The sequence below is a fragment of the Sturnus vulgaris genome, chromosome 8, assembly GCF_052056855.1.
Source record: "Sturnus vulgaris isolate bStuVul1 chromosome 8, bStuVul1.hap1, whole genome shotgun sequence".
Lineage (NCBI taxonomy): Eukaryota > Metazoa > Chordata > Aves > Passeriformes > Sturnidae > Sturnus > Sturnus vulgaris.
This window is the reverse complement of record NC_142250.1, coordinates 17,255,800-17,282,165: the sequence shown is the minus strand read 5'-3', so window position 1 is coordinate 17,282,165 and position 26,366 is coordinate 17,255,800. Positions and strand designations below refer to the sequence as shown.

Genomic DNA, 26,366 nt, shown 5'->3' with positions numbered 1-26,366 from the left:
CAGGTTAATGTGTCAGCTACATATCAGCTATGGAAGTATTTCTGGCAGTCTTTCAAAGAAACTTTTCTTTTGTGGCTGAAACAATCCAGTCTTCTATTCAGAGTGTTAAAAATAACTTAAGATTGTACAGACTGTAGCTGTAAAATTGAACATGGGTATCACAGTTTTTATGAAGTATTAAAAAAATTTTTAGGTACAATTTATTCTGAAAACTTAAATTTAAGAAATCTAAACACAGTTTTTCACCTGATATATAACTTTGTTTAGCTCTCATCAGTATATCAGATTAAAGACATAATAAATGGACAAAATGACAGCCCAAATTGCAATTAAAACAAAAAAGGTATAGTTGCAGGTAAGCTTCCATAAGCCAAATTAAATTCAGTGTCAAACTCTTAAATCTAATTAATTTTGTATCTAGAACATTATGTCATCTAAATCTACTCAGACTTCTCTTTTGTATGGTGTACTGTGGCTTCTTCCCTGCCAGTTATACTTGTACTTCTTCCTCAAGATCTTATTCTGTTTGTGTTTTATTCTCAAACAAACTTGAGGTTTGTTTCAGTTCTGCAAATCCACCCACAATGAATATATTGTCATTTTTGTCTCATTATATGACTTTTTCCTATTCTTCAGAGTTACAAGTTGTGTTTTCTTAATACGTTCAAAGTTCAGAGAAGCACAGAATATCCTAAATCGAAAGGAACCCACAAGGATCATCAAGCCCAGCTCCTGGCCCTGCACAGGACACCCCCAGAGTCACACCCTGTGCCTGAGAGCATTGTCCAAACACTGCCTGAACTCTGCCAGGCTGGTGCTGTCACCACTGCCCTGTGGAGCTGTTCCAGTGCCCAAACACCCTCTGGGGGAAGAACCTTTTACTGATATCCAACCTAAACTTCCCCTGCCTCAGCTTCAGCCATTCCCTCAGTCCTGTCCCTGTCACCCCAGAGCAGAGATCAGTGCCTGTCTCTCCTCTGCCCCTCCCAGGAAGCTGCACCTGCAGTGAGGTCTGTCCTCAGTGTCCTCTTGTCCAGGCTGAACAAACACAGTGACCTCAGCCACTTCTCATACGGCTTCACCTCAAGGCTCTTCACTGTCTTTTTAGCCCTTCTTTGGACACTCTAATGCCTTTAACTTCAGCTTTTATATCTAAATAGCTTAAAGTTAAGACAAAATTCTTGCTCATCAGCATTCTCTGTATGGCTCTCAAATGAATGAGTTAAGCTGTTCAGAATAAGGAAACAGAAGTAGTTCCCAGCAGTTAGGACAGCTATCCCCACTTAGAGCTGTTCTGTGCTGTGAATCAATATCTCAGGCTCTGAAGCAGAGAGCTTTTCTGTCTTAGAGTTGAAAAGTTCAGTTTATTATCTAAGCATCTTCCCATTTGCCTGCAGACTCCATACTGCATACTGGAAATAGTTTGTTGTCACTGTGATGAACATGCGTAACTTCCATTAACATTAATGGGAGCTATGCCAGAATGTCAAGAGAAGAATAACTTCCCAATGCAGTAAAGGAATTAATTAAGCTGTGTTTGGTTCATTGGTTACTGAAATGTGATCATTAGACTCAAAGGAAAAAAAAACTATTAGTGTGATGGACTAGTTTACTTTGTACTGTGCTGAAACCTCTTGATTTGCCAAGGCAGAACTATTAGAAGAGCAGTTAAATTTGGATATTTACTGTACGAGTATGGTGAATGTATAGCATGACAAAAGGACTGGCTACTGCTTCTGTGAGATGTAAAAGGAGCGTATTTACTTTGTTCAATTAAATAAGCTGAAATAAGACTTTTTTGGAAGGTTGCTTATGAAGAAAAATCTGACTTGTTTCAGCTAGCCATTTTGACATCTAACATGCTTATAGTGACCTCATGAAGAATTACTCACAGAAATAGTTTGGGAACTTTAATTAAGAGAACCACTGAGGTATGTATTCAAACCCCTTCTGCTACTTCTGTTAGTGTTCGTGTAGAAGAGTTCACTGAGTGAGCCACATCTCAGACTGCATATTTAGAATCATAAAACCATTAAGTTTGAAAAAACCTCCAGACTGAGTCCAACTTTTAACACCACCACACCAACTAAACCATAGCTCTAATTGCTGTGTTGTTTCTTGAATACCTGCAGGGATGGTGACTTCTCTTCCCCCCTGGGCAGCCCATTCCAATGCTTAATATCCCTTTCCATGAAAAAAGTTCTTCCAAAGGGTTAACTTGAAGTAATTTTGTTTTCCAAATACTAGGTGCAATTCTATCTTTACTGTGCCTTGTGGTAGACATTGTCTTCAGAACACAATAAATAGCAGATATAATACTATTTGCATGTAGAGTATTTATTGCTTGGTTTAGGTGACTATTTTAGTCAGTTTTGGATATGCAAAATCTCTTTTTATTTTTGGTATGGAACACTATAATGAATATTCAAGTACTTTATTATGTACCATCTTTTCTGAACCAAATTTTAGGCTTTCACTGGAGTTTTGTACAAAACATAGAGATGGAAAATTGCTTTATAATGGCTTCCCAGTGCTCATCTTTCATTTAACTATCTAGGGGGATACTGAAGATTTTATGTCTTGATGAAAGCAGAACAGTTTTATATGCATACCTGGGAACAATTTATTGTGATTGCCTGAACAAATTTTATCCATGTAATAGTAACAATAGCTTGGTTCTCTTCCAGGTACATTTATTTCGTTAGCAAAATTCAAGGAGACCTTGTCTTGCAATAATAGGTTGTTCAAGGTAGAACGATTTGTGATTGTTTTGCAGGTAGCTATGGTAGGAAGTTTTGAGGTGGTGTACTCTCCTAGAGAGAAAAGTAGATTTTTTACAGGGAAAATCAGTTAAGTCAGTGTGGTCTTCTGGTGATACACCTGTGAGTAAGAAGTGATCCCCTGCTGTAATGAGGTGATTGTACAATAGCTGTGTGTTACAATAACGAAGGTACATCTTGAGATGTATTTATGCTGTTGAAGTGACAAAATATTGAATGACTGTATAATGCTCAGCCATATGTGCTGTAGTTATAATTGCTCCTTTATTTTAAGGTAGTTTCCATCTTAGCAAAACTCAGGACTTTTATTTGTGAAATTTAATGTGCACTGTTAGAATTCCATAAACCAGCTGATTTCTACATACTTTATACAAGTTACTAAGGTTCTCTAAGTGGGATCTATGACTGCACCCTGCCAGTTGTCACAATTCATTGACGTGCTGTAGAATTCTGCCTGAAATGTTTTTTCTTATTTTCTGTTCTTCTTCAGTGTATAGGAATGCAGTTTGCTAATCCTAAACATGGTATGTGCAAACTGGCTTAATGTGGACAGATTAGTAACAATTTAAGAGGTTTTCTGTGTTTGTTTTGGTTTTTAAGGAGTTCAAAGCATTTGTGCAGTAAGCTTAGACTTGTGTGTCAGTGTTGAGGTTTGGTTTTGTTATTCTGAGGAGAAGTGGAAGGTTAGCTTATTGTAACACTAGGATTTATCTAGATGTGTGTGATTTCTGGTAAGGTCAGGGTAAAAAGGATTTTTACAGCTCCCTACATTGGTACCTTCTGAATGTGCAGCCTACGGTGCTATTAATTGTTGTCTTTTTAAGACCTCATTCTGAAGCAGTCCAAGATTCCTCGTATCTCTAGCTCTCATTTTTTAACATTGCTATCTTTGGTTTGGCTTGAGCAATTGTTAAAATGGATAATGGATTAGCAAGGAAACCGGATACAATTTCTTGACTTAAGAATTCTACTTCTGGCTTTTAGCGGAGGAAAGAAATAAAGAAAAAGTTGACATGATTAATGCTATAAGTCATTTAATTGCAGGAATGACTGCAACAGCATTGTTTTCCTACATTTGTCATCCTAACCTTTCCAAAATGTTAAAATACTGGGTTAGACTGGGATTTTTACAGATAAAATTTGGAAAAATCAAGTGTTTATTTTGGCTCACGTAAAAAGTTCTAAAGACGGTAGGCTGAGGCTGGAGCTGAGTTGCTCAGAGACAAGACGTCAAAAATACTGCTCTAAAGGGTGAGCTTTAAGTATCACTAAATCCAGAAGGAATCTTTGCTTTGGCAATTATTTCTGCTGTTTGAGGAAGCAACCTAAGAGTTAATAGATCTGGATTTAGACACACCAGGCATGACACAAAGTCTTTCATCAGATTAGCTGTAAGCTAATTGTTTCCTTTGCTACTTTCTATTGGTTTGGGAGTGGTGGTGGAATAGGAGCAGCTATTGAAGAGATCAACTTGAACTAGCTGAATTTGGGTTCATTTCTAATTTACCCTTTGAAGGAGGATATTGTTTAGTATTTGCCCTGTGTTTGTCCATGGTGGGATCAAGTGATCCTTTTAAATCAAGGCTTGTTAAGTGTTCTGTAGAAATAAAATAAGGAAATTTCTGTCTGCTCTCTGTAATTTATTTGTGTAGCAAAAATCTAGTGGATGTGCACTTCCAGGAGACAACTGGAAAGGTCTGAAAATGAAGACTTTTCATTACCATGTTGCATTTCAACACTAGAAATACTCAGCTTAGTAGTAGTAGTAGTTGTCAGGCCCTCTGAGAAATTGGTAATGGTGGTCATGCTCTTCTGAAATTTCATTTAATGTGAAAACCAGTACATAACAGATTTTGGTCTTACAAAAATCAGCCTGTCCCTTTATGACAGCTGCATTTGTTTTTCTGGAAAATAATAGTAAAATTAAAAATGGCAAAAGAAAGGGTAGATAATCATTGTAGAAATAGAACTAGTCCCTAGTCAGATGATGTGATGAGGTGACAGAACACAATCCAATTCCCTCTGCCTGGAGAGTGAGGCCCTAGAGAGGGAACCCATCCTGGTCATCTCATATCATCTATCCATAGGGCACTGTACACTGATATGTGTTAAAATAAACTGTCAGTATAGGAATGCTCTTTATAAACCTGCATATCTGCTGTTTATAAACCTGGCCACTCTGCTACTGCCCCGTCGTGGGGGGCTTTTAGCTTTCTGTAGCAATTTGTCCAGTCCTTCTAGACTGCCTCAAAATAAGAAGAATCACATTGTTGTGACTGTTTTTATTAATATGGAATTTTTCAGAGTGTGGGTTATGTCATGCTACTAAAGGGATGAATGTTGTTAAAATAATGGATCTGCAGAAATAATTTTTGTTTATATCTGAATGGTTTAACTTAATTTCAAGTGGTTCTTTTTTATATAAATTGATTTGATTTAATAAAAGTAGCTTCTGTACCTCAAATGGTAAAAAGCAATGTGTGTTTCTATATTCTTGGAAATAAAAAGTGGTGATGCTGCCTTTGAAATCATATGTATAGGGAGAACTTTCATACCAGCATCTGGCATTGATCTGGTCTATTCGGTTTCAAATTGCTTTATGGTTACTAATTAATGTCCTCACAGCCAACTAACAGAGCAATGTATTTCCATCCTGAGGACTTAATTTTGAATAGTAGTACATTCTGTAAAACAGCAAACAATTTATGAACAGAATTAAGATAATAGGACCAAATTCTCTTTTAATCCATACTGGTATAATCCCACTGATATCAATCACATTCCATCAAAATAAGTATGAGCAGAAAATAGGCTTTTAGGTTAAAAGTATCTGAAATGGATAGAGATTTGTTCTGGAAAATTAAAAATTGGGACTAATGAGTTAACCTTTTGTATAATAACTTACTAGCTTTTACATAAAGGAAACAGTGTTATGTTCATTAGAGCTGGTACATTTCAATATTGATACTTGTCCTTATCTTTCAGTTGATTTATTGACAGACTCTCCTCTTAATGAAGTTTAGAAGGATTTTTTGTTGTTGTTGCTGTTGAGTCATATCTTCTAATGCATTAGCATTTTTTTTTCGTACAGAGGCTGCCTGAAGCATGCATTCTGTGCCTCTAGCTAGTTCAGTGCTTCTGTTTTAAGAAGTATTTCCAAATCTTGCATGCTGTATTTAAAAAAAGCACATTTGCATTTTATGTCAGGTTATCATTTTGACAGCCTTCTAATCTACTGTATTCCTCAGAAGAGAATAAATAGATGGAATTACAAGTTGTTATCCATGGGAAATCATTTAATGATGTAATTACTATTAATATAGCAGCTGACAATAATAAGATAAAAAAAATTCCAGAAGGAATCCTTATAATGATGTTGCAGTTTTTGTCTTTCTGAGAAGGCAAGTATTGTAAAAAAGTCCAAAATCCCTTGATTTTAGTTTTCCATGGATGTGAAGTTAAATACAATTATAAACTTTCATTATAATAGATTTTGTTCTGTACAGAAAATGATACAAAATACCAGAGTGATGAAAGTTGATTATAGATCCAAATTAAATAACACATGTACAGTTAGGGTTTCACATGAAGTACAAGCTGTTGGATGTTGAGGGTTCACAATTAGCATGTCCTGCAGCCAGTGCAAGCAAGGTTTGGAGATATGGGGCTGTTGGCTTAGCTGGTGCTGCTGAAAGCAGCAATGGCCCTGAACAGAAAACAACACTTTACTGAATGACATTATTGCTTAGACTCTTCTTTATCTTCTTCTATAAAGCATACGTAAAAATATTTCCTCAAAAAGTAATTGGACTATTATGTGTGCTCAGATGGACATATTTTATGATAGATTAATTACAAAATCAGATTTAGCAGATTTCTTATATTACCAATACATTAGCTGAGGATTTCTGTCCCACTCAATAGCATTGGACTGTCCTCTATGACATTTAGAGGCCCAGAGCAGATCACACCAAATTTTGCCCACAAGATGTTTTTGGTTTGTTTTTTTTTTAATGACAGTTATTGTCTGTGATACTAGTAGAAGTCACTCTAGTCCTAGAGTATGTTTTGGAAAACAATACCGTCTGGAAATATTTCTGATTCTATTTTTTGAGGGAGGGGTTTTCTTGGTTTTTGGTTTGGGTTTGTTTTTTCTTTTGTGTGGAAGCCCTTCCAACTCTTGCCTTTTAAAATTAAGTTCTGAATCCACATTTCACCCTTATAGTACAATCTTCATCAATAGCTTGCATTCCAAAATACAGATCACCCCCTTGCCCCTCCAAAAAATTCTAAATTTGTGTATTTGGGGAATAGAAACAAACACATTTTCAGAGATGCTGTTTTTTCCTATAGTTAGAGGATCCGTTGCCAGTAGTATCATAAGACTTCCATGTAAAAACTGGACTAATTGAGATCCCAGATGGGCCAGGACTTTCCAGATTCTCAGAAGAAATTGGGAAAGGAAGTTGTTAACTTCAAAATACACCTGACTCAAAGAATATTAACCAGATAATGAATGTACAATTGCTAACAAAGCATCTTCTCAGTGTTTGGTATGTTTATTTCTTCTTCCTTGTGGATTTTGATTTTAGATGTTAATATTTCCTGTTATACAAAAGATAAGATGAAGTTCATCAGATACAATACTGTGAGGTTTTGGGTTTTTTTAAGCCAATGGCCAAAACGTTAACTCTTTTTAAAATTCAAACCAGCATTCTAGTAAATGTGAGCTTTCCTTTGCCTTCCACTCCTGCCAGATTAGGTCTTGGAGTTCAGTGCTGAGGCAGAGCTGATCGTGGGAGTCAAGTGTCAAGTGCCTTAGCTGTGATTGAATTCAGGAAAAAAACAAATTTAAGAGCAATTTGCAGTTCTTTTTCAGAAGTACACAGGAGTTGGCAACTAAATTATCTGTTCTGTGAAAATTATTTCGACTTACTGGAGTGTTTGAGCTATGTGCAAAGAAATCCAGGTAGTGTCAAGTGCTGCTTTCAACTGCAAGTAATTATATGTAACTTCTGTAATACATTTAGTTAAAATAATTTTTTAAAAAATAAATTTGTTACAATTAAATATAAAAATTACCATGAGGCAAAAATACATCTGTTTAAAAGAAATCAAAAGCTTTAATAAGTAAGTTTATTTTGCAACTTTTAAAAGTATCTTGGGAATCAGAATGGGATATCTTTCACTTTGTAGCAAATAGAAACCCTCTTAAGTTGATTTGTACCACCGCAGCAAATCTAAAGACATTATGGATTAAACTTGCAAAAAGAGATTCTTGTGATTGGAACAGATAAAATGCAGTATTGATATGCTTAAGAAATAGTAAAAATAAGCTTTTTGCCATTCAGTTATGGGTGACGAGAATAAAGCCGCATCTGTTTACGTGAGTGCTGACACTGGAGGGACCACATCTCATCTCTCCCCTAAGGGATTGGCAGAAGCATCTCACAGAAGGGCTTGAAGGAGTTCTCTGCACTGGGCTACAAAATTTCCATGCAGTTTCTCCTGGAGCCATTTGTGCAGACTTCCCAGTGTTAGTGTACCAAGAAACAATAAGAAAGGACTTGTGCAGCTTAACTCCTGTCTTGATTTTGTATAGCTGATACTGGAATAATAAAGCTTCAGGATGATTTAGAAATGTGAAAGTGTATTCTTTATCCAAAGTTTCTTGTTCTTTTCTGAACTGTTAAAGACACCTATGTTTGTACACATAGCAGTGAACTTAATGGATTTGCTTCAATAACAAAACATTCTGGTTTTGAGGGAGTTCTTCCTATTGGGAATACTGTGGCAGCTTTATTATTTTGTGAGAGCACGTCTGAGGTCTCCCCCAAAGCATTGTTCACATGCATACTGTGGACCCAATATTCCCCTGGAATCTCAGCTTGGTCTGTTCCAGTCACAGATTTGGTGGACACAGAGCATTTCCAACTAAATGTGGCTGGGGGTCACACATGAGGGATCCAGAGGCTTTTCTGGGATTTGCCTGTCCTGAGGCAGAAATTTTTCAGTTGATTCACATTTTTCTTTCTTAGAAGAGGGATCATTCCTTAAGAATATTGAACCTTGGAGGGGGGGCATTTCCATGTGGAACTGTGGATGAAGTATATTGTACAACAATTAGGAGAGGCCAGTCCTTAAATACTAATTCCTAAAAGGATTGACTCAAATAACACCTTTCCAATATTTTGACTTGGTCATTCAGAGGGCTCCTAGTCCAGTAAGAGAAAGCCTTGAAGTTAGAGGGAAGACACCGTGTTTTAATCTTTTTTTAAAACTTCTTTTCTCCTAATCTCTTTTGGAGTAGCTTGTTTATTAACTCTGGAAGAAAAAAACCTCCATATCAGCTTAGATGGAATGCTCCACCACAATGCTATAAGCCTTACTGGATATATACAATAAAGTTGGGACTGAATTTGCACTCTTTGCTACTGGGTGTGATGGTTTTCTGTTTCTTTGAAAAAATACTGCAGTTCAGTAGAGCTAATCCCATCAGTTCTGAATCTGTTTGGAACTCCTGAAACCTTTCCTGTTTTGAACTTCTATAAAAAAAACCCAGTTAGGATCTGCCTAATTACTTAATTTCTGCACCAATGCTGTTAGTGCTAAGGGATGTAATTAATTGCCTTCCTGACTGAATTGTCTCTTTGTGGCATGGGGTGACAGGCTCTTACGTGGGCTCATATTTGCAACCTGAAAAGATGCTCTGTTACCTATAAGCCACATCGTGACATTTACATAAAACCCATCAGTTTCTAGTGGACTGTCCTGATTTTTGTTGTTGTTTTTGTAGATTTAGGTTACATATCCCATTTCTTCAGAATAGATCTCCTGAAGAGATGTCACCATGCCAAAAGCCAGCACACTCCTGAGGGGACATCCCTGAGGGATATCTCTGTTCAAGCATTTTGGACATTTTTGCCTCATGGAGATTATTTACCTTCTTTCCTTCCCAGCCCACACCTCCATAGTTCCTTTGCTGCAACACCTGGGCATGATGCTTGACTATAGTAAAGAGTTTCAGAATCAGTGTCTTCCTTCAACTGCTGGGTGAACTTGTAAGGTTCAGGTATTACTTGCAGTCACTCGCTGTGGGAATAAGGTGTGGAAATCAAACATTAACTGAATAAAAATGAAGGTTGTTTAGTAATAGCTGCAAATTCTTTGAAATGTACTTTATGTAGGCAGGCTTGCAACTAGCCCTCCTTCATTTTTTGACCAAAAAGAATGGGATTTAGAAATGGAAGGGTGAAGAACATTTTACATTATCCAGTACTTGTTGCTGTGGCAACATAGATGCATAATTTTAAATGCAAGCATTTTTTAGTGTTTGGGGTAGATAGCATTTTGTGTCTTTTTCCTATTTCAGATTGCAAAACAGGATTTATGTTTAATCAGATTTTTATAATTAGCATACATTTGCTTGAATTACAATGTATGTTATGTTTATAAAATGTATGATACTTTATAAATTAGTAAAAAGGGTGATTTTTGAATTGCTCTGGGATGCCTTAAAAATGAAAGGTTTGCTATTACAACAAAAATTATAATCTGTGTTACGAGAGCTTTGGTAAATAGTTTAATGCACTGGGAATTCTTGACAACAGATAGATGAAGACCTGCCACTTCAAAAACTCCCTTGCCTTAACTGCTTTCTAACTCCAATAGTCTAAAGCTGTTAAGCTTTAAGTGCTCTGTCATATTTGTGGGCTTTTATAGCAAAGAGTAGAGCAGACAGCAGTGATGATGGAAAACGATGGTAGGTAGACTTAAAATACTATAAAGCATAGAGACAATTGTATGTAATGCCTGGAATTGAAACCTTTTTGAATGAAATGATCAGCCATATGTGCCACCCTTATGGACCCTGTAAGAAGAAGAAAAGAAATGTACCCTATTGCTAACTGTGCATGAAATTGCAGTGTTAGAAGATATTGACCAGATGTTTCAATCTCAACAAATAGCTTGTTATGTGACTGAGTGAAAATCTCTCTGCTGCTTTGATCACATACACCTTAAAGGAAGAAGTAATTTAATAGAGGTTGTCCAAGTTCATCATTGTCAATAAACTTTGACTTGACCTTTGCCATCTGTTTTTGATACTGTTGCTGATAGAAGCTGATAGGCAGCTGTTTACAGTTTGTGCTATGTGAATTCTGTGCTGCCAGACAATGAAAGAAGTCTCTTCACTTGTGGATTTTTTGTTGTCCTTTTCTGAGTGTGGGTGTATTCATTGAGGCTGCACATCATTTAGCAGGGAAGCGTGGCTGACATATTGCATGGGTTTTGAAAAAGAAGTTTTGTTTTACTGTTACAGATATGCAAAATCATACATGAAATATTCCAGAAATGTCCATTTGCAACAGCATCAGCTTCACCTATAGAGTACTACCTAAATACATATACAATGTTTTACACTGGAGAATTTTAAGGTATTTTAACATTCCTTATAGTTTTTTATATCTATTTGAAGTGCTAATTCTTTACAAGTAGAGTAGGCTGAAGTGTTAACAGTACCTTACAGTTGCCCAGTGAGTCTGTCTTACTATTCCTGAGTATGATGTTCCATTTTCATGTTTTTTATATCCTTCTATTCACATCTGAACACCACTGCTTCTGACCAGACAGACTGTTGTACTTTGTTTGCCACTTTTCATTATTTCACACCCAGTCTTAAAGAAGGATGTTGCTATCTTTTGATTTATTTTACTGATATACTCCCAATCCTTCCTTCATGCACAGCTTTGCAATATTGGTGAATTTTTAAAGAAATAGCTGTATACACTGAAACAGCTGCAGAAGAGTCCCAAGTAAGTCTGGAATTCTTTCTGTTGTGGTACCCTTCAAGTAACCGTCATCTGTGACAGTGATGAAGAACTGGTGTGACCAGCCCTGTTCTGTAGGTTTACCATGGTTTGTTGGTTTTTTTAACCTGGTTTTGGGAAGGGGATGCACAGAGTTGAGGACAGAGAGTGACACATCAGATCAGACAATAGGGAAGTGGTTGATGTCTCAGGTTCTGCCCTTCAAATGGGAAGAGGACACAAGGCCAGCTGTGTCTCAGTTGTGTGCCTTGTAAGGCCTTGCAGGAGACATTCTGCCTTTGGCCTCAGGTAACATAAACTGACCTTCAGAAGAGAGGCTGCAGCACTTCAGGTATTTGAGGCAGAACTGAAACATGATAAATACAGCATAAGAGCATGATGGAGTAAGGTATATTGGAATTAAGTGTTATTTAAAGGGTGCAGTAAAAAAGAGCACTTGCTTTTGGTCACACTGAAACTTTGGAATATGGCTACTGCACGTTTAATTACAGAAAATATGCTTGTATTTTCTTGTACAGCAAGAAGCTTAAAAGCTAGACTAAAAATAAAACAGTGAACAAGCAGATGAAGAGCAATGATAAATAGGAAATGGAATACAGAAGAATAACAGGACTGAAAATAGTTATATGGATTATAGAATTTTTTTTAAGAGGCATTTTGTTAAATTTGTTTTTAAATGTGGAAGTGAATGAAGTACTGCTCCTGGATGATTAATATTTTGATAGGCATCTTAATTTGAAAAGCTGTAGCAAAAGGCATTTATGGCACCATGTTAAAACTAATGGATGTTCCTGTGCAGGGATTTGTATCACAAATGGTGAGCCAAATGCTGAAAAGATTTAGATACTGGTCTCAGTGCAAGGCTTTAAATAGTCTTTTCCTTTAAAAAATAATATCACTTTTATCTCATTTGACTGTGAGTTGCTTGAGGGTATTGTCATGCATTTTAACAATATCACTTCCTCATGCAAGATTTGGCAGCTTCAGCTAATGGTGGAAGAATTACTGTACAGGACATGGGACTCCTTTTCACAAGCCTGCTTTTATAAAGATAAGCTTATTTTTTCCTTTTCCTGTTTTTTGGGTTTTTTTTCTTATATGGCCGTGATGTGATAATACCTGTCGCAATGTTTAAAAATCCATCAAAGAAAATAAGAGAAAAAATATTGCAAAGGTATTGGAACAAACTATAATAACTCACCTGTTTTCCAGGGTCTTGCTGCTGTTGTCTCATAACAGGGATTCTGGAGTGAAGTATACTGGATCTGCTTGGGATGAAGTTAATTTTTCATAGCAGCCCATATGGTTGTGTGTTTTAGGTTTGTCACCAAAACAGTGTTATTTAACACAGCAATTTTCTAGCTATTGCTGAACAGTGCTTGCACAGCATCAAGGCCTTCTCTGTTTTTTTCACTCTGCTGCCCCCAGCAAGTAGACTGTGTAGAGGGAAAGAGGTTTGGAAGGGATACAGTCAGGACAGCTGACCAAGGAGATAATCCAGGCCACAGAGAATATGGCCAGCAATAAAACTGGAAGGGAGGGGGTGTTTTTCCAGGTATCCATGGGTTTAGACAGTGCCTGGGCATCAATCTGCTGATGGAAGATAGCAAATGAATGTTTTTGCATCATTTCTTCTTAAGCCTTACTTCTCATTCTCTCCTTTACCCCTCCAAGAGGGAGAATTGAGAGAGCTGCTGGGTGGAGGCCTAACTGTTGGCTGGGGTTACCCCACCACGGTAGGGATTTTAAATGACATAGTATGTGCAATGGTAGCAGATTACTGCATTCCTTTTGAGCCCTAGGTGTATCATATCATACATGAGTAATAAGTGAGCTCACTTGGAACTGTCTTTTTTTTTAGGATTGTTTTACATATTATCGGGCTTTTTGAGTTTTTAATATATATGATTTGATTTTTGGCCCCATCTTTTCTCATTTTATATGGCCATGTAGGATGAGTTGTGATTTAATTTCCTTTAGCATCTAAAATATTCCTAAAAGTATTTCAAAGGGATTTTAATGGACTGGGATTTAATGGACTGTATATACATATTAATGGTTGGACATAACAGGGGACATTGGTGAAGGGCACAACAGACAGAGAAAACGTTTTGAAAAGTATATGGAGTCATTCTAAAATTTAGGATATAAAAATAAGGGATACTCCATTTCTGTTTTGATTTACTAAAAAGAACACGTCATGAATAGTTGCTCACATTGTTTAGTTTAAATTTCAGCAGGCATGTTAAACTTAGCTAATTTTAGGTCCTTGGAGTCCTCTCCTCTGTGAACTGCAATTTAAAATAAGATCAGATTTGACAGGTCATGCAGAGAAGAGTCCAGCTTCAAATAACATACTTCAGATGCACTTCAGATGTCTGTATTCAGTGTTAATGAGTTTTGAAGATCCTTCACTGTGAAGGGGCATAATGCTTCCTGTTGTGTTGTCAGTTCCTAGGCATTTAGGATTCAAGTCCACAGCTGAAAACTCCTATGTGCAGAAGGTATGTCAGTCTAAGCAAAGCTTTAGATGTGTTGGCGTTGTTAGTTTAAGATGACTGACAGATGTGGAAATGCACTACTAGCTGCCACTTAAAAAATTAATTCAGGAGCTCAGACAGAGAACAATGTGGTTGTGAGTGTCTTCATCAGCCTCCTTGTTCCAGTTATCAGTGTTGTCCAGTTAATGGTGGCACTTACAGCAAAGCAGAGAGAGTAAAATGAAATAATTTCTGAGGGATCTTTGTTATAGACAGAAGGCTATAAGATTCATCTGTAGGATGTTTCATTTTTAAGTTCTGTGGTAATGTGTACTGAGACCCAGCAGAAGAAAACTCTCCTTTTGCAGGGAAAGTGTCTTTGCCACTGAAGACAGTGAGGTAAATTAATAGGGTCCTCCTCTACAGTGAACTTTGCAGGAACAGCAAAGAAAAGCTTTGAATGCAGATCAAGTGTTATGATAGGGGGTACTGGACTCTGCTCCTGTGGCAGAAGCATGGCATTCTCAAGAAAATTAGTGTAAGCCTGGAAAATTGAAAGTTAAGAACTTTCCCTTCCTCTAATTGTATAAGGCTCCTGATTTTCTTCCACATAATATGAAGGGGCTTTTTCTTTTTTGGGGAAGTGGGGGGGTGTTGGTTCTCAAAAGACAGCACTGAGTATCCAATCAAAGTCAAGTCACTTTTAGTGTTAGAAGTGCTTCTAGGAGTGCTCCTGTAACTCAGAAGAAAGGAGAAAGGTTGTTTCCAAAAGCCGTTTTCAAATCAGACAAAAGTGGGAAATAGGTGTACCAAATCTTCGAGTCTGAGGATGTGCAAGAGTGGGACATAGTTCACTTCAGGCAGTCTCACAAAGTCACAACTCTTCAGAAGCTTTTCTCGTTACCAATTTTTCTTGGCATCTCAACATCTTGCAAGAAAAGATGGTGCTGTTCTCTGCAATTACCACCCACTCCCTGGAACACAAAGGTTCTTACGCTTCTCTGATAGCTAAAGCTTGCCAGAGAGTTCATCCTCTTCAACTCTGATCATCAAAAACCACATGAACAGATAGTCCTGCTACTGTGAACCCAAGGGAGTTCACATGTTAGCCTCATGAAAATAAGGAGAGAAGTATTTTGTCACCCCCTAGTGTGTTTTGGAGCAGCCAGGGTGCTGACTTCTTTTGCAAGTGTCGGCCTCAGTATTTCATCGTAAGAAATAATGTCTCTGTAGGCATATATTAACCTAATATTAGATTATGCTTATTTTGAAATCAGCTGAATTTTAAGACAGATTTATGCTAAAGGCAAGACATAAATATTAAAATAAAACGAAAGCTTTCATTGCGTTCATCAGAGTGCATACAACAAAAATGTGAGGAAAATGCAATCTGTTTAACTCAAGAGAATGTCTGAAAGGTGTTCTATTTCCTGTGCTCCTTTCTCTGTCACACATGTTTATGCTAACTGAAAAGGTCGAGGCCTGTCCTTGTGTGTACCTGATGTCCAAGCTGTGTTGACAGAAGAAAACTTTAGAGCAGAGAAACACATTAGATTTCATAAACCCCTCCTTTTCTGTGGTATCCCACTCCTGAGGCTGTCTTGTTCTTTCATGATAAGTTCCTACTTTTGACACTTCTGTCTTTGGTCCATTAGCAGCCTCAAATTCCCTTGGGTGCTGGTGAGGATTCATGGTGTGGCCAGGTGCCAACCTCTCCTGACCAGACTGTCAATACAGTTTGTTAGTAGCTGCCTCTCTGCCTAGCCAAACCCTGGATAATTAACTCATTATGCTGATTCCTGCTGAGCTGGGTCATTTTCTGTTTCTGTCTAGAGTCTTATTCATTCAATTAAATCTTGTATTTCACATAAATCTATAAAACTAATTTTCAGTTTCTAGAACCATATACCTGGCATTAATGTGTGCAGTTTGTTATTGGCCTGCATGTGATATTGGCTGTTATGCTGCATGGCTGCTTCACAGTGATAAACATCTTGTGATGACTGACTCCCATTCCTATTTAGAGGGTTTTAGCCAGAGTCACTAATAATAGTGCATGAAGTAGCCCAGAGAAGACTGGGTTTTTTCATATCAGGTTATTCAAACTTAAAATCCAGTTCTGGGTGAAATTTAAAAAGAAATCCTCAAGTGTCAGCCTTGAAGAGCCTCTCTTGCTTTTTCACATGTATGCAAAAGACGCCTGCTGTGGCTCATTCCATGAGGTGCAACTTCAGTGGTGTACCACAGAGATACTTCTATCATTCAGTTTTATCAAGTTTGTAATGTGATGTCTGCTTTTACCCTTATGTAGCCTTTTAGCTGAGGAGAGGAGAATCAGCTTGGAGGAGTTCTGCAGCTGACAATACCTCACCACCATTATTGTGGGAATAAGAGCAGATCATTCAAATGGGTGTTGGTAACTGGAGATGTGTGATGAGAGGATCTTTGCAGAAACACTGCTGAACTGCTTTCCCTTCTTCCTCAGTGTTGCTTAACTCATACACTCATATGAAAACAATACTTATACAGTGGGGATATCCTCTCACTGTATAATACCTGTATTTTAAATAATCGTGAATATGAGTCGAACTGCCAATGGAAGAAATAGTTTATACCACGTACAGAGATTCATCTCAGGAATGTCTGGATTGTGACTTTTGATTCTCAAGTATAACTTGACTTTAACTTAAAATCTGGATTGTGACAGCTTATATATGGCATGTATCACATCTGAATTCGAACTGAGCTGGTGCCAATAGCCAAAACTTTTGATACTTGGAATTGGAATTCTTTTTTCAGAGACCTATGTGAAATATTAGTTACTACTGCTATAAATGTTGTCAGACTTTATATATAGAGTAACGTCATTTGATAAAGTGTTGTAAGCCTAAGGTGCGGTTTGAAGTCTTAGGTTTTTTGGAGATTGTTTTGGGTTTGTTTCCTTGATAAATGTTGTTCATAGTCATCTCTCTTAATTCTTGTTATTTGTGACAGTGAAGCATGGGACACAATGCTTCAGGTACTTCTCTTCTTACCCATGTGGAAATTTGTTCCATATTTGCTTACAGTTGGTCACAGCAGTTTTCATCTTTTTAAATAATGTATTCCATTTAATCATACCTGCAAACAGAAAGGGTTATTGTTCCTGAGACATCCTAAATGAACACTGTGCAAATGCTTATTATGTGTGTGCAAAGGTGTGTCAAATACAAGGATATAATTGATATCTTTGTGTGAAATGTATTATTTCTCTTATTAGGGATTTCCTTAATTTATGTTAGAGTGATATGGAATGGATAAGCAGAATGTATGCATTTCATGAATGAGAGATTTAACCCTGCCACCATCTGATGAAAAAATCTTTTTTCTCTCTGAACTTTATTCAAAATTGCCACAAGAAAGAGATCTTGCAACTTTTGTCCACCATTGTCTTAGTAATAAAGACTTTACCTGACTAAAGGTTTCTATTTTTCTCTTTCTCGTGCTTCCTTCTGGAGCTGGTAGTAATAAGGATGTGACTAAGAATGTATTTGCAACTTAGTTACTTGACCTTTCTACAACCCACAGCTACCACTAATGCTGCTTTGTAATGGAGACATTATCATTTATTTAAATCTTGATTAGGAAACAATTATAAGTAGGGTTTTACTATAGCAGAAAATTACTGTAGCCTTTAATTCATACTATAGATGGAGTGGATAAGCTTTCTGACTGTAATTAGAGTGAATTATAATGACTTCAGTTGGCTGACTCACCACCAGCAGAGTAGGGCCTGTGATTCTTTCTTCACATTTGTTTTTTTGATTCACTCTTGATTTCACATTGCTGATAAATGCTATTTTTTAACTTAGCACAAAATAGAGTTACATTTGCAGCTGAATGATACATTTTTTATTAATAAAAGGGAAGCTTTATGAAATAATCTGGCACCCTAGCAACATGGTGCATCTACTCTCTTTACAATTCAAGTGGCACAACTGCTCTTAGTGAAGTTGGAGATAAGATACTTTCATATGTGGTTTAACAATGTAAAGAGGGAGCATTTCCTTTCTGCATGCAATTAAATGGTAGACATAAATGGTTATTTTCAGTACCACTTAGTTTTTATATATATTATGAATGTTGCATAACATTGCATAATGTTTCTCAAATGTCTTGTTTTTCTTATGTGCTCTTTTTATTTATTTATTTTGTTCTTTTGGGTTTTTTGTGGGCTATTTTTTTCCTTTTTGTTTTGTATTTTCTACAATTTTTCTTTGAAAATACCATATGTTGCTTGATTAAATATAAGTATAGAGGTAACTCCTTTGAGCAAAGGAACTTCTTTTTGTATCCCTTATAAAAACATATTAATCTACTTAATTTATAATGAGCTAGATGTATTCAGGTTTTACATTAGGTGTTACAGGCTCAGTGGGATCATTAAGGGTAAATTTTGTTTTCTTTGTTGCCCTTCACTCCTTTGTTGTACAGGATGATTTTTACTTCAGGCATACAAGTGTTCTGTAAGTCAAAATGTAGGCACAGAGTTAAATAGTGGAGAGAAAAAATGGCAGAAATAGTACACCAGGTATATTAACTTTGTTTTGGTTTGTTTTTTTTCCTCCTGCCAATCTGCAGTGGATGATTCAGAGACCTCACAAAGCTGCAACTTTCTTCGGGTGCATTGGCAAAGATAAATTTGGAGAGATCTTGAAGAAGAAGGCTGAGGAAGCTCATGTGGATGCCCATTACTATGAGCAGAGTGAAGAGCCAACAGGAACCTGTGCTGCCTGCATCACTAGTGATAACAGGTCAGGGGCCTTTGGTATTTTCTGAAGATACAAATGCACAGTGAGTGTAGCCTACTTTGCTTGGAGTATCCAGCCTTGAAAAATTGTGATTTGAACGACAAGGCTTTAGCACTGGTTTGAGACAGCACAGGACTGTCGGGGCCATAGTTTGGGGCTGGGCGGTATTAATATACTGTTAGAGAATAGCAGTTGTATTATGGCCAGAAAGTGGGAGATAATTATATACTACTTCTTTCTGATCTTGATAGCTTCCACTTGCTCTGGAGAGAGAAAATAAGTGGGAGACAACAGTTGGTTAACAAGTATGTTTATGCAGCCTGTGTGCAAGCTGATTGGTACATAAGGCTTATACTTGATTGGCAAGGGAGGAATTGTACCGCAGGTGATACTGAGTTTAGTGAGAATAGCTATCAGCATATACAAGAAAAAAGCTTTTTTTTTTTCTCTTTTGCTATTGCACTTGTTGAGAAATTCTTCTAGTACCTGTAATTCTGTGTGTCTACATTTTAAGAATTTCTTCTGAATTTGTCCTTCGTTTTTTCATTTGCTACTTTTTCCTATTTGTTTTTCTTGACCATGGCCCTTTGCTTTCTTCTTTCACTCTCTACTCAGAACTCTTGAACTTGTGTTCTCCTTCTTTGCTGATTACCTCCTGACAATTTTTAGTGGTTTCAAAGGCAGCCAATCAGGTTAGCCTTAATTTTGAGACATTACCAGCACACATCAGCCCTTCCTGATTTCTGACAGTATTTACATTTGCTGATGCTACATACTGAATCAGTAATGAAAATGGTATCATTACCCTGAAGAATATTTTCTTTTTGGCTCAGAATAAGATAAAAATATCTGTCATTATCCTTTGTGGTTTCCCTCCATGGCTTTCAGTGCCATTGGTCCTGAGGTCCTGCTCTTTTTCTTTCAAAGCAGTATCAGGAGTTATTAGAATTTATTAAGGTGAATAGCAATCCCATAATTAAAGTCCACACCATACTTCCAGAGAAGTAGTTGAATGTTTTGGGTAGAATTAGGAAAGGTGGTAGACAGCAACGTGAATTGAAATGAGAGTCAGAGGAGGAAGTGTTTTTCATGTAACATGTAGGATTATAGAACAATTTTCATTAGAGCAGACATCTGAGACAAAGCCCTGCAGAAGGCAAGACTATCTTCAAAGGTAGATCAGATTTTTCATGGCCATTTCCAGCTGAGTTTTGAACATCACAAAAGATAGAGGTTGCACAAGCTCTCTGGGCAAACTGTTCAAACATTTGATTGTTTTTCATGGGAGAAATTATTTTGACAGTACCCAGTTGAAGTATTCCTTCTTCTGGCTTGTGTCTGTTCTTGTGTTCAAGAATAGTCTGGCTCCATCTTCTCTGTAAACTTGCATTAGGTATTTGAAGAGAGCAGGAAGCTCTCCCCTTAGGTACCTGTTCTTTCACCCAAAGCCTTTCTGCATTTAAGTGTTCCAGCATCCTAATAATATTGATGGCCCACTGCTGGACTTACTGCTCTGTCAGTGTGTTGTAGTTGAAAACTCAAAGCTGGACACAGAACTCCAGATAAGGTGTGGAGACAGAGGTTTTCCTCCATTCTGGGTGTGTAATTTCCTTTGTTCTCTTGGCTGCATGTTTGCTGTATACACCTGAATGTGATTAACCTGCTCTGTGTCCTGCACTGCTGACTCATGTTCCAAGCCTGGTTCACCAGCATCTCCAGGTCCTTCTCTGGAAAACTGTGGTATCCTGTCAACATTGAGCCTATAATGTTGTGTATAATTGCATGACTTCACGTTTACCTTCGAGTTTTCTGCCAGCCCAATTCTGCAGGCTGTTGAAGATGCACTGAATGACAGACAGCCCTGTCCTCCAGCTTATCAACCTGTCCCTCCCAATTTAATGTTGTACATAATGTCTTACTCTCACGAATGAATGTACATACTCTGTGGAGGAAGGAAGTTCATTCATCTTCATCTGGAGTTTTGACACTAATTACGTCTACAGACTTCCCCCTTCGTCTCCAAGATCCATATTCAGTTTTTCAAAGAGAAGAAAAGCAATAAAAATGTTGTTGCTCTGTGATTCTCTCTCTCTCTTCAGTCACTTAGTGTCTGTTGTATACGTCCTGTAGCAATCACCATTTTCTAGATAACATGATGGAAACTGAAGTCAAGACTGTCAATAGGCACACAATATGAATTCAAGAAAAACGTATGCATCTCCATGGAATTTAAAAGTTTAGGTAAATTTGTTATAAGAATGTCTGCAAATACTTCTTTGAGTTAAGCATTAAGCAGTATTTTTGGTTTGCTAACATAAACCACTCTTTTTTCTTAATGTCAAATATTTGCTCAAGTACTAGACAGTGGCTTCATCTTAATCAATGCTTGAGAGAGGCAGGGAGTTCATGCTCCTTGGGAGAAGAAAAAATGGCTGATGGTTGCTGCTAAAGGCTATATTGTGCCATTGTCCATCCTGTGAGAGCAAGTTTGTTCTCAATCTTTAACTACCCTCTGATTGTTCTTTGGTTTTTAGCATTTTCTGTATTGGTAAGAATCACTTCAACTTTGCCCCAGTTGATAACACTATTTATTGATTAATCTCTTGTCCCAGCTCAGGTATGTGCTAACTTCCTTCTTTAGCTCTCTTGTCTCTTTTGGAGGAGCTGGCTAGTAGCACTCCTGGTTTTCCTAGGAAGTGGCTGTGTATATTTATGTTCCAGATGCCCCATTATGAGTGTTTCTTGCTTCTGCTAATTCTGTCTAGCTTTTTGCAGGAAAGGCTTCTGAGCTGATGCATGATTACCACTCTGAATTCTCTAGTTTAGCAATACTAATATGCTTTGTTTTCTCAGAGCTTTTCAAGAAAATCCTAACACGTGATTAAACTCTAAAGTAATACCTATGCTCTGTAATAGTCTGTGACTTTGATTTGTGCATTCTGCTTAGAGATAACCACATGCACAGTGTCTCCATTAAGCTGTTTCAATTGAAGCACTCTGGCTGTCTCCAGTTACTGTATTTCTACCTAGTCTGTGCCCCACATGTTGAACTTAGTGCTGTCAGACTTACAGTTTTAATTTGGAAAAGTTTGATGCTTTGTCGTCAGTGCAGCAATCTTTTATTACCCATATGTGCAGAGCATCTCTGCAGTTGGATGTAGCCACACAGAGCTAGGTTTACAGCTTCAGGGGCATGTGGTAAGTGAAAGGAAACATATAGAAAGTCTTTGCTCAGTTTTCTGGAACATAATTGCTTTTCACTTAGCAACATACGTAGACAGACAAGATTTTTTTTTTTCAAACTGTGTCCTTGATGGATATTTAGGGTTTGCCAAAACTGAAAGATTTAATTTGCTTTTAAAGTTTGATTTACAGAGAATTACCACAGTTATGCACATGTCTTTCTTGGATTCACTTGGTTCTCCATTGGATTTCTTGGCATTGAAATGATAATACTCATGAAGAATGAAACTTGTTGCCCTGTTACTTGTTATGCTACAGAGGCTTGGTGTATTTGTTAATAAATTTTTCTCTTTTTTTTTTTCCTTTCTTTTCCAAATGTACAATAGTTTTCATTGCATTTAAATTTTAGAATAAAAGAGACAAGCCCCAAGTCTGTAGACGGAATGAAATGACAGAACTGTAATTCTGATATATTCAGATAAAGTTAGTCTAACTTCGTTGTCATTTCATATATGTGATCTGTTTAACTGACAAGGATTGTCAGTGATGAGTACTTCAGGAAGTTTACTAGGAGAGTTGCCTGCACTGTTCATAAAAGTTTTATTTTGGTCTTCTGTTTGCTTTTTATGGATTAAAGAATGTCTCCTTTACTCACCTCCTAACACGTGAGCATGGCAGTGAGCCTGGAGGCAGAAGCACACCTTGGTGGAAGCAGACGAGCAGTTAGCTCCCTCCACTGTCTCTGCATTGTAGGAGCACTTGTATGGAGAGGATGATGCATACAACATCAATTGCATGCACCTCGAGAAGGCCAAAGTTTTCAATAGGCAAATGTTGTATCTGTAATTACACGGTAATTATCTAGCTAATGCACTTAAATATCACAAAATAGTGATGTGTTAATGTTAAAAGGGCATCCATTGACTATTAAATTTTGAAAATTATATTTAAAGCTCTGTATGCTAGCATGGAAATAATCTGTTTCCCAATGCCCCTTCTCTAAATATTGCCTGTTATTAAGCATTCTCTTAGTACAATTGCATGGAAGAATTTGGTCATGGTAGCCAGAGTGGAGAGGTAGAGGTTGTTTTATGACCTCTTTTTAGGAGTTTGTAAGTTTTGTGTGTGTCATAAGGCTGAATGGAGTGGGTGAAGAAGATGATTTAAAATAGAATGAATCTTGCATGTAACAGAAGCAAAGTGATATGAGTATTTTTGTTCTTGGTAATGGAAGTTGTGTCCCACAGCTTGTGTTATAACTTGTTAGGAAAGAAGGAAGTACAAATGAGTTTTTGGTAGTGTTCCAGTAATCCACGGCTACACCAAAGTTTTTTTAACAGTTCATCATCTAAAAGTAGTAACCTGACCCTTTTATATTTGCTAAAGGAAAATATGAACCTAACAGAGGGAAAAAAACCCCAAACAAGCTCCTTTTAAAATAATATAACTATTCATTGGAAAATTATATTGGCAAGACTTACATATCCGTCAACCTTTTGCTTCTGGTGAGGGAAAATATTTTTCAGAAGATAAACTGGAGTAACTACTTTTCTTTAGAAGTTAAGTACTAGAGGAGTTTTAATGAAAATCTGCAGGTGCCAAACCACACGGGGAGAGTTGATCCCAGAATAAAACTAAGGTTGATTCAAAGCAAACGAAGGCACCTGAACAATATAATTAGTGATAGGTTGCCTAAACTATGTAGCTGGATTTAAAGTACATTGTTTTATACAAGATTTAAATTCTATTTAATCTATTATTTGAATATAGTATTTACTTTTTATGAAATGGTAAAATAAAGTATATGTGGCTTGTGGTGCTCTTTGTTTATTTCTTTTATGTTCTTTAGGATCTTTGCAAAATTATGTTCATTGTGAGAAAGTTGCAGTACTGGAGTTTACAGAGGGTCTAATACTTGTTCTTTTAATCACTTTCAGGTCTCTTGTAGCTAACCTCGCTGCTGCTAATTGCTACAAGAAGGAAAAGCATCTTGATTTGGAGAAGAACTGGAAGTTGGTGGAAAAGGCCAAAGTTTATTATATAGCAGTAAGTTCAGCCTCTCAAATTGCTAAAGTTTGTGTTGCAGTATCCTGAAGTTTAAGCAATGAGTATGTGTTGTATGTAGTTACGAATGATTTTATAGGAAGACAGGGAAAGAAAATGACTGCTTCAGTTTCAGCATAGTTTGATTTCTTCAAAATTAGATGTACAAATGCAGAAGTATGTTTTAGTTGTACGTTCACTTAAATTGGTGGGAAAAATCATAAGGACTAAACATATTTTCAGAGCTTTTGTAGTAATGCATCAAATTTACATTTCACATTTTCTAGTAAATTGTTGTGAAGGATGCACAAATTATGTAGAAAAACACTATTAGCATAATTATTCACTGAAAACAGTTTGAGCTTATTTGTGTGAACAATCTTAATTGCTATTTATTCCCTAGTAATTACTGTGGCACCTTATAACTCAATATTTCAGAAACAATGATTTTGACAAATCTCTTAAATGTGGGTGGTGGGGCAAACTGATTTTAATGATCAAATCGTGCTTGTGGAATGAAGGAGGGTTTGAGGATAGGGCCTTAGTAGTTTTACAATTAGTATTCTTTTTTTACCATCCAGAATGAATCAAGCCAGATAAATGCATTTGTGTAGATTATATCTTGCCTAAGTAGCAGTGGTGAGCTTGTTTTCATCTTGCTCTCAAGTTGATATGACTGATCAAAATTAACAAACATAGAACATCTATGACAGATTAAAACCTCATAACATGCGTGTAATATATGGATTCTGTATGACAGCTGTTTCCATTCTGCTACCTGAGCTATGTGGGAACAGCTGGCAAGAAGTGTAAAAAATTGATTATCCAGGAGGAACAAGTTCATTGAAAATACAGTTACTTCTTTTAGGTAGTGTTAATGTCTCCTACAGCCAGTTAGTGTGCACTGCTGTAGGCTTTACATGGTTGTTATTGATTCTTGTGTATGTCCAAGACTGCCCCTTTATAACTGTCAAAAAATACTTACAACCTTCTCAGTGTTCAAAGAAAAAGGTCCTGCTGTTATGACCATATGTTTGTGCTGTGGTTAAAATATATGTAGGTGTATTGTCTGCTAATTTTTTATTGCTGTTTTTTTCTTGTGTTCCAAGCTCTTTATTTTCCAAATGCCATGCTTGGGAATCACTGGTGTTGGCTGAAAAATTTTGAAAGGCTAGGAGTATAGTTTAAATGAAGAAGAATGACAAATACTCCCAAAAGTTTTACTGCACCAAGTACCAAGTTTGGGATTGGTTTTTTTTGTTTGTTTGTTTGGTTTTGTTTGTTTTTTTTTTTAATTTTCCCATGCTTGTGTATAATTCCCAATGAAGCTTCCAATGTACAATTTGGAAAAATTAAACTTACTGGAGATGCTTCAGGAAAACTGTATTTGTATTTTGTCAGATAAAGCCTTCTTTATCTTTATTTAGTTCTGAAGTCACTCTTCTGTCTTCAGTCAGTTTGATGACTTAAATTTTGACTAGGTGATTCACTACACTGAATTTTGTATATATTGAGAGCTGTTTTTCTCAGATGCCAGTTCTACAACATCCAAACTTTGACTAGGAGACAGAGAATTATTGTACTTAACTGAAAATAAACTCCAAGAGATGCATGTGATAATGGACAAATAAATAACATTGAAATGCTAATAAATGGTACTATATATTTGCAATATGAAATTCAGATTAGGGAAGTATATGATTGCAGGAGATGTTTTGAGTGAAGAACCTTGTTCACATGTACAGCAAAAGCACTCAAGGATGGACTCAACTCAGATTTCTAGGGCAGTATTATCACTTTAGATTACAGATTGCATATGTAACTTTACTAAAGGAGAGGAGACAGTGTAAAACCATCCACGGTTCCTCATGCTGCAGTGTGCTCATGTCCTTTTCTTTCATTTAGCTTCTTTACTTGTGGCTTTGCAGTGATTTACCAGATGAAACAAAACCATGTAGTGAGCAATTACCACTCCTGAGGTAGAGGGTAGCTCTTAGTCATTAATTTGTCTGCTGTTGTCTGTCTTCACTTTAGTCTTGTTACCTTCCTTGACTTTGCACTGTGCACATGTTGCTTTTCATTTCCTTCTTTCTATCCAACTGACACCTATTTCTTGGATTGCATTAGAGTGTATGTCAGTGGCAGATACTTATTCTGGAAATCCATGTCCTGAGATTAATAAACAATTTATTTTCTTAGCAGAACTGGCCAGTTGTTGCTTTAGGACAGGTCTGTGATATCCTGTGGTCATCTGAATGTGCT

The 26,366-nt window shown here is 36.9% G+C and overlaps 1 protein-coding gene across 2 annotated transcripts in view; it reads left to right on the top strand.

The window, feature by feature from the left end:
- The window catches only part of ADK (adenosine kinase), a 271,853-nt gene that overhangs the window by 102,566 nt on the left and 142,921 nt on the right, over positions 1–26,366 (top strand). For both annotated transcript variants that reach the window (XM_014879843.2, XM_014879844.2), the window contains exons 5-6: positions 18,709–18,881; positions 23,999–24,107. In XM_014879843.2, coding sequence (XP_014735329.1) covers positions 18,709–18,881; positions 23,999–24,107 — 282 coding nt within the window. The remainder of the gene's footprint in view (positions 1–18,708; positions 18,882–23,998; positions 24,108–26,366) is intronic.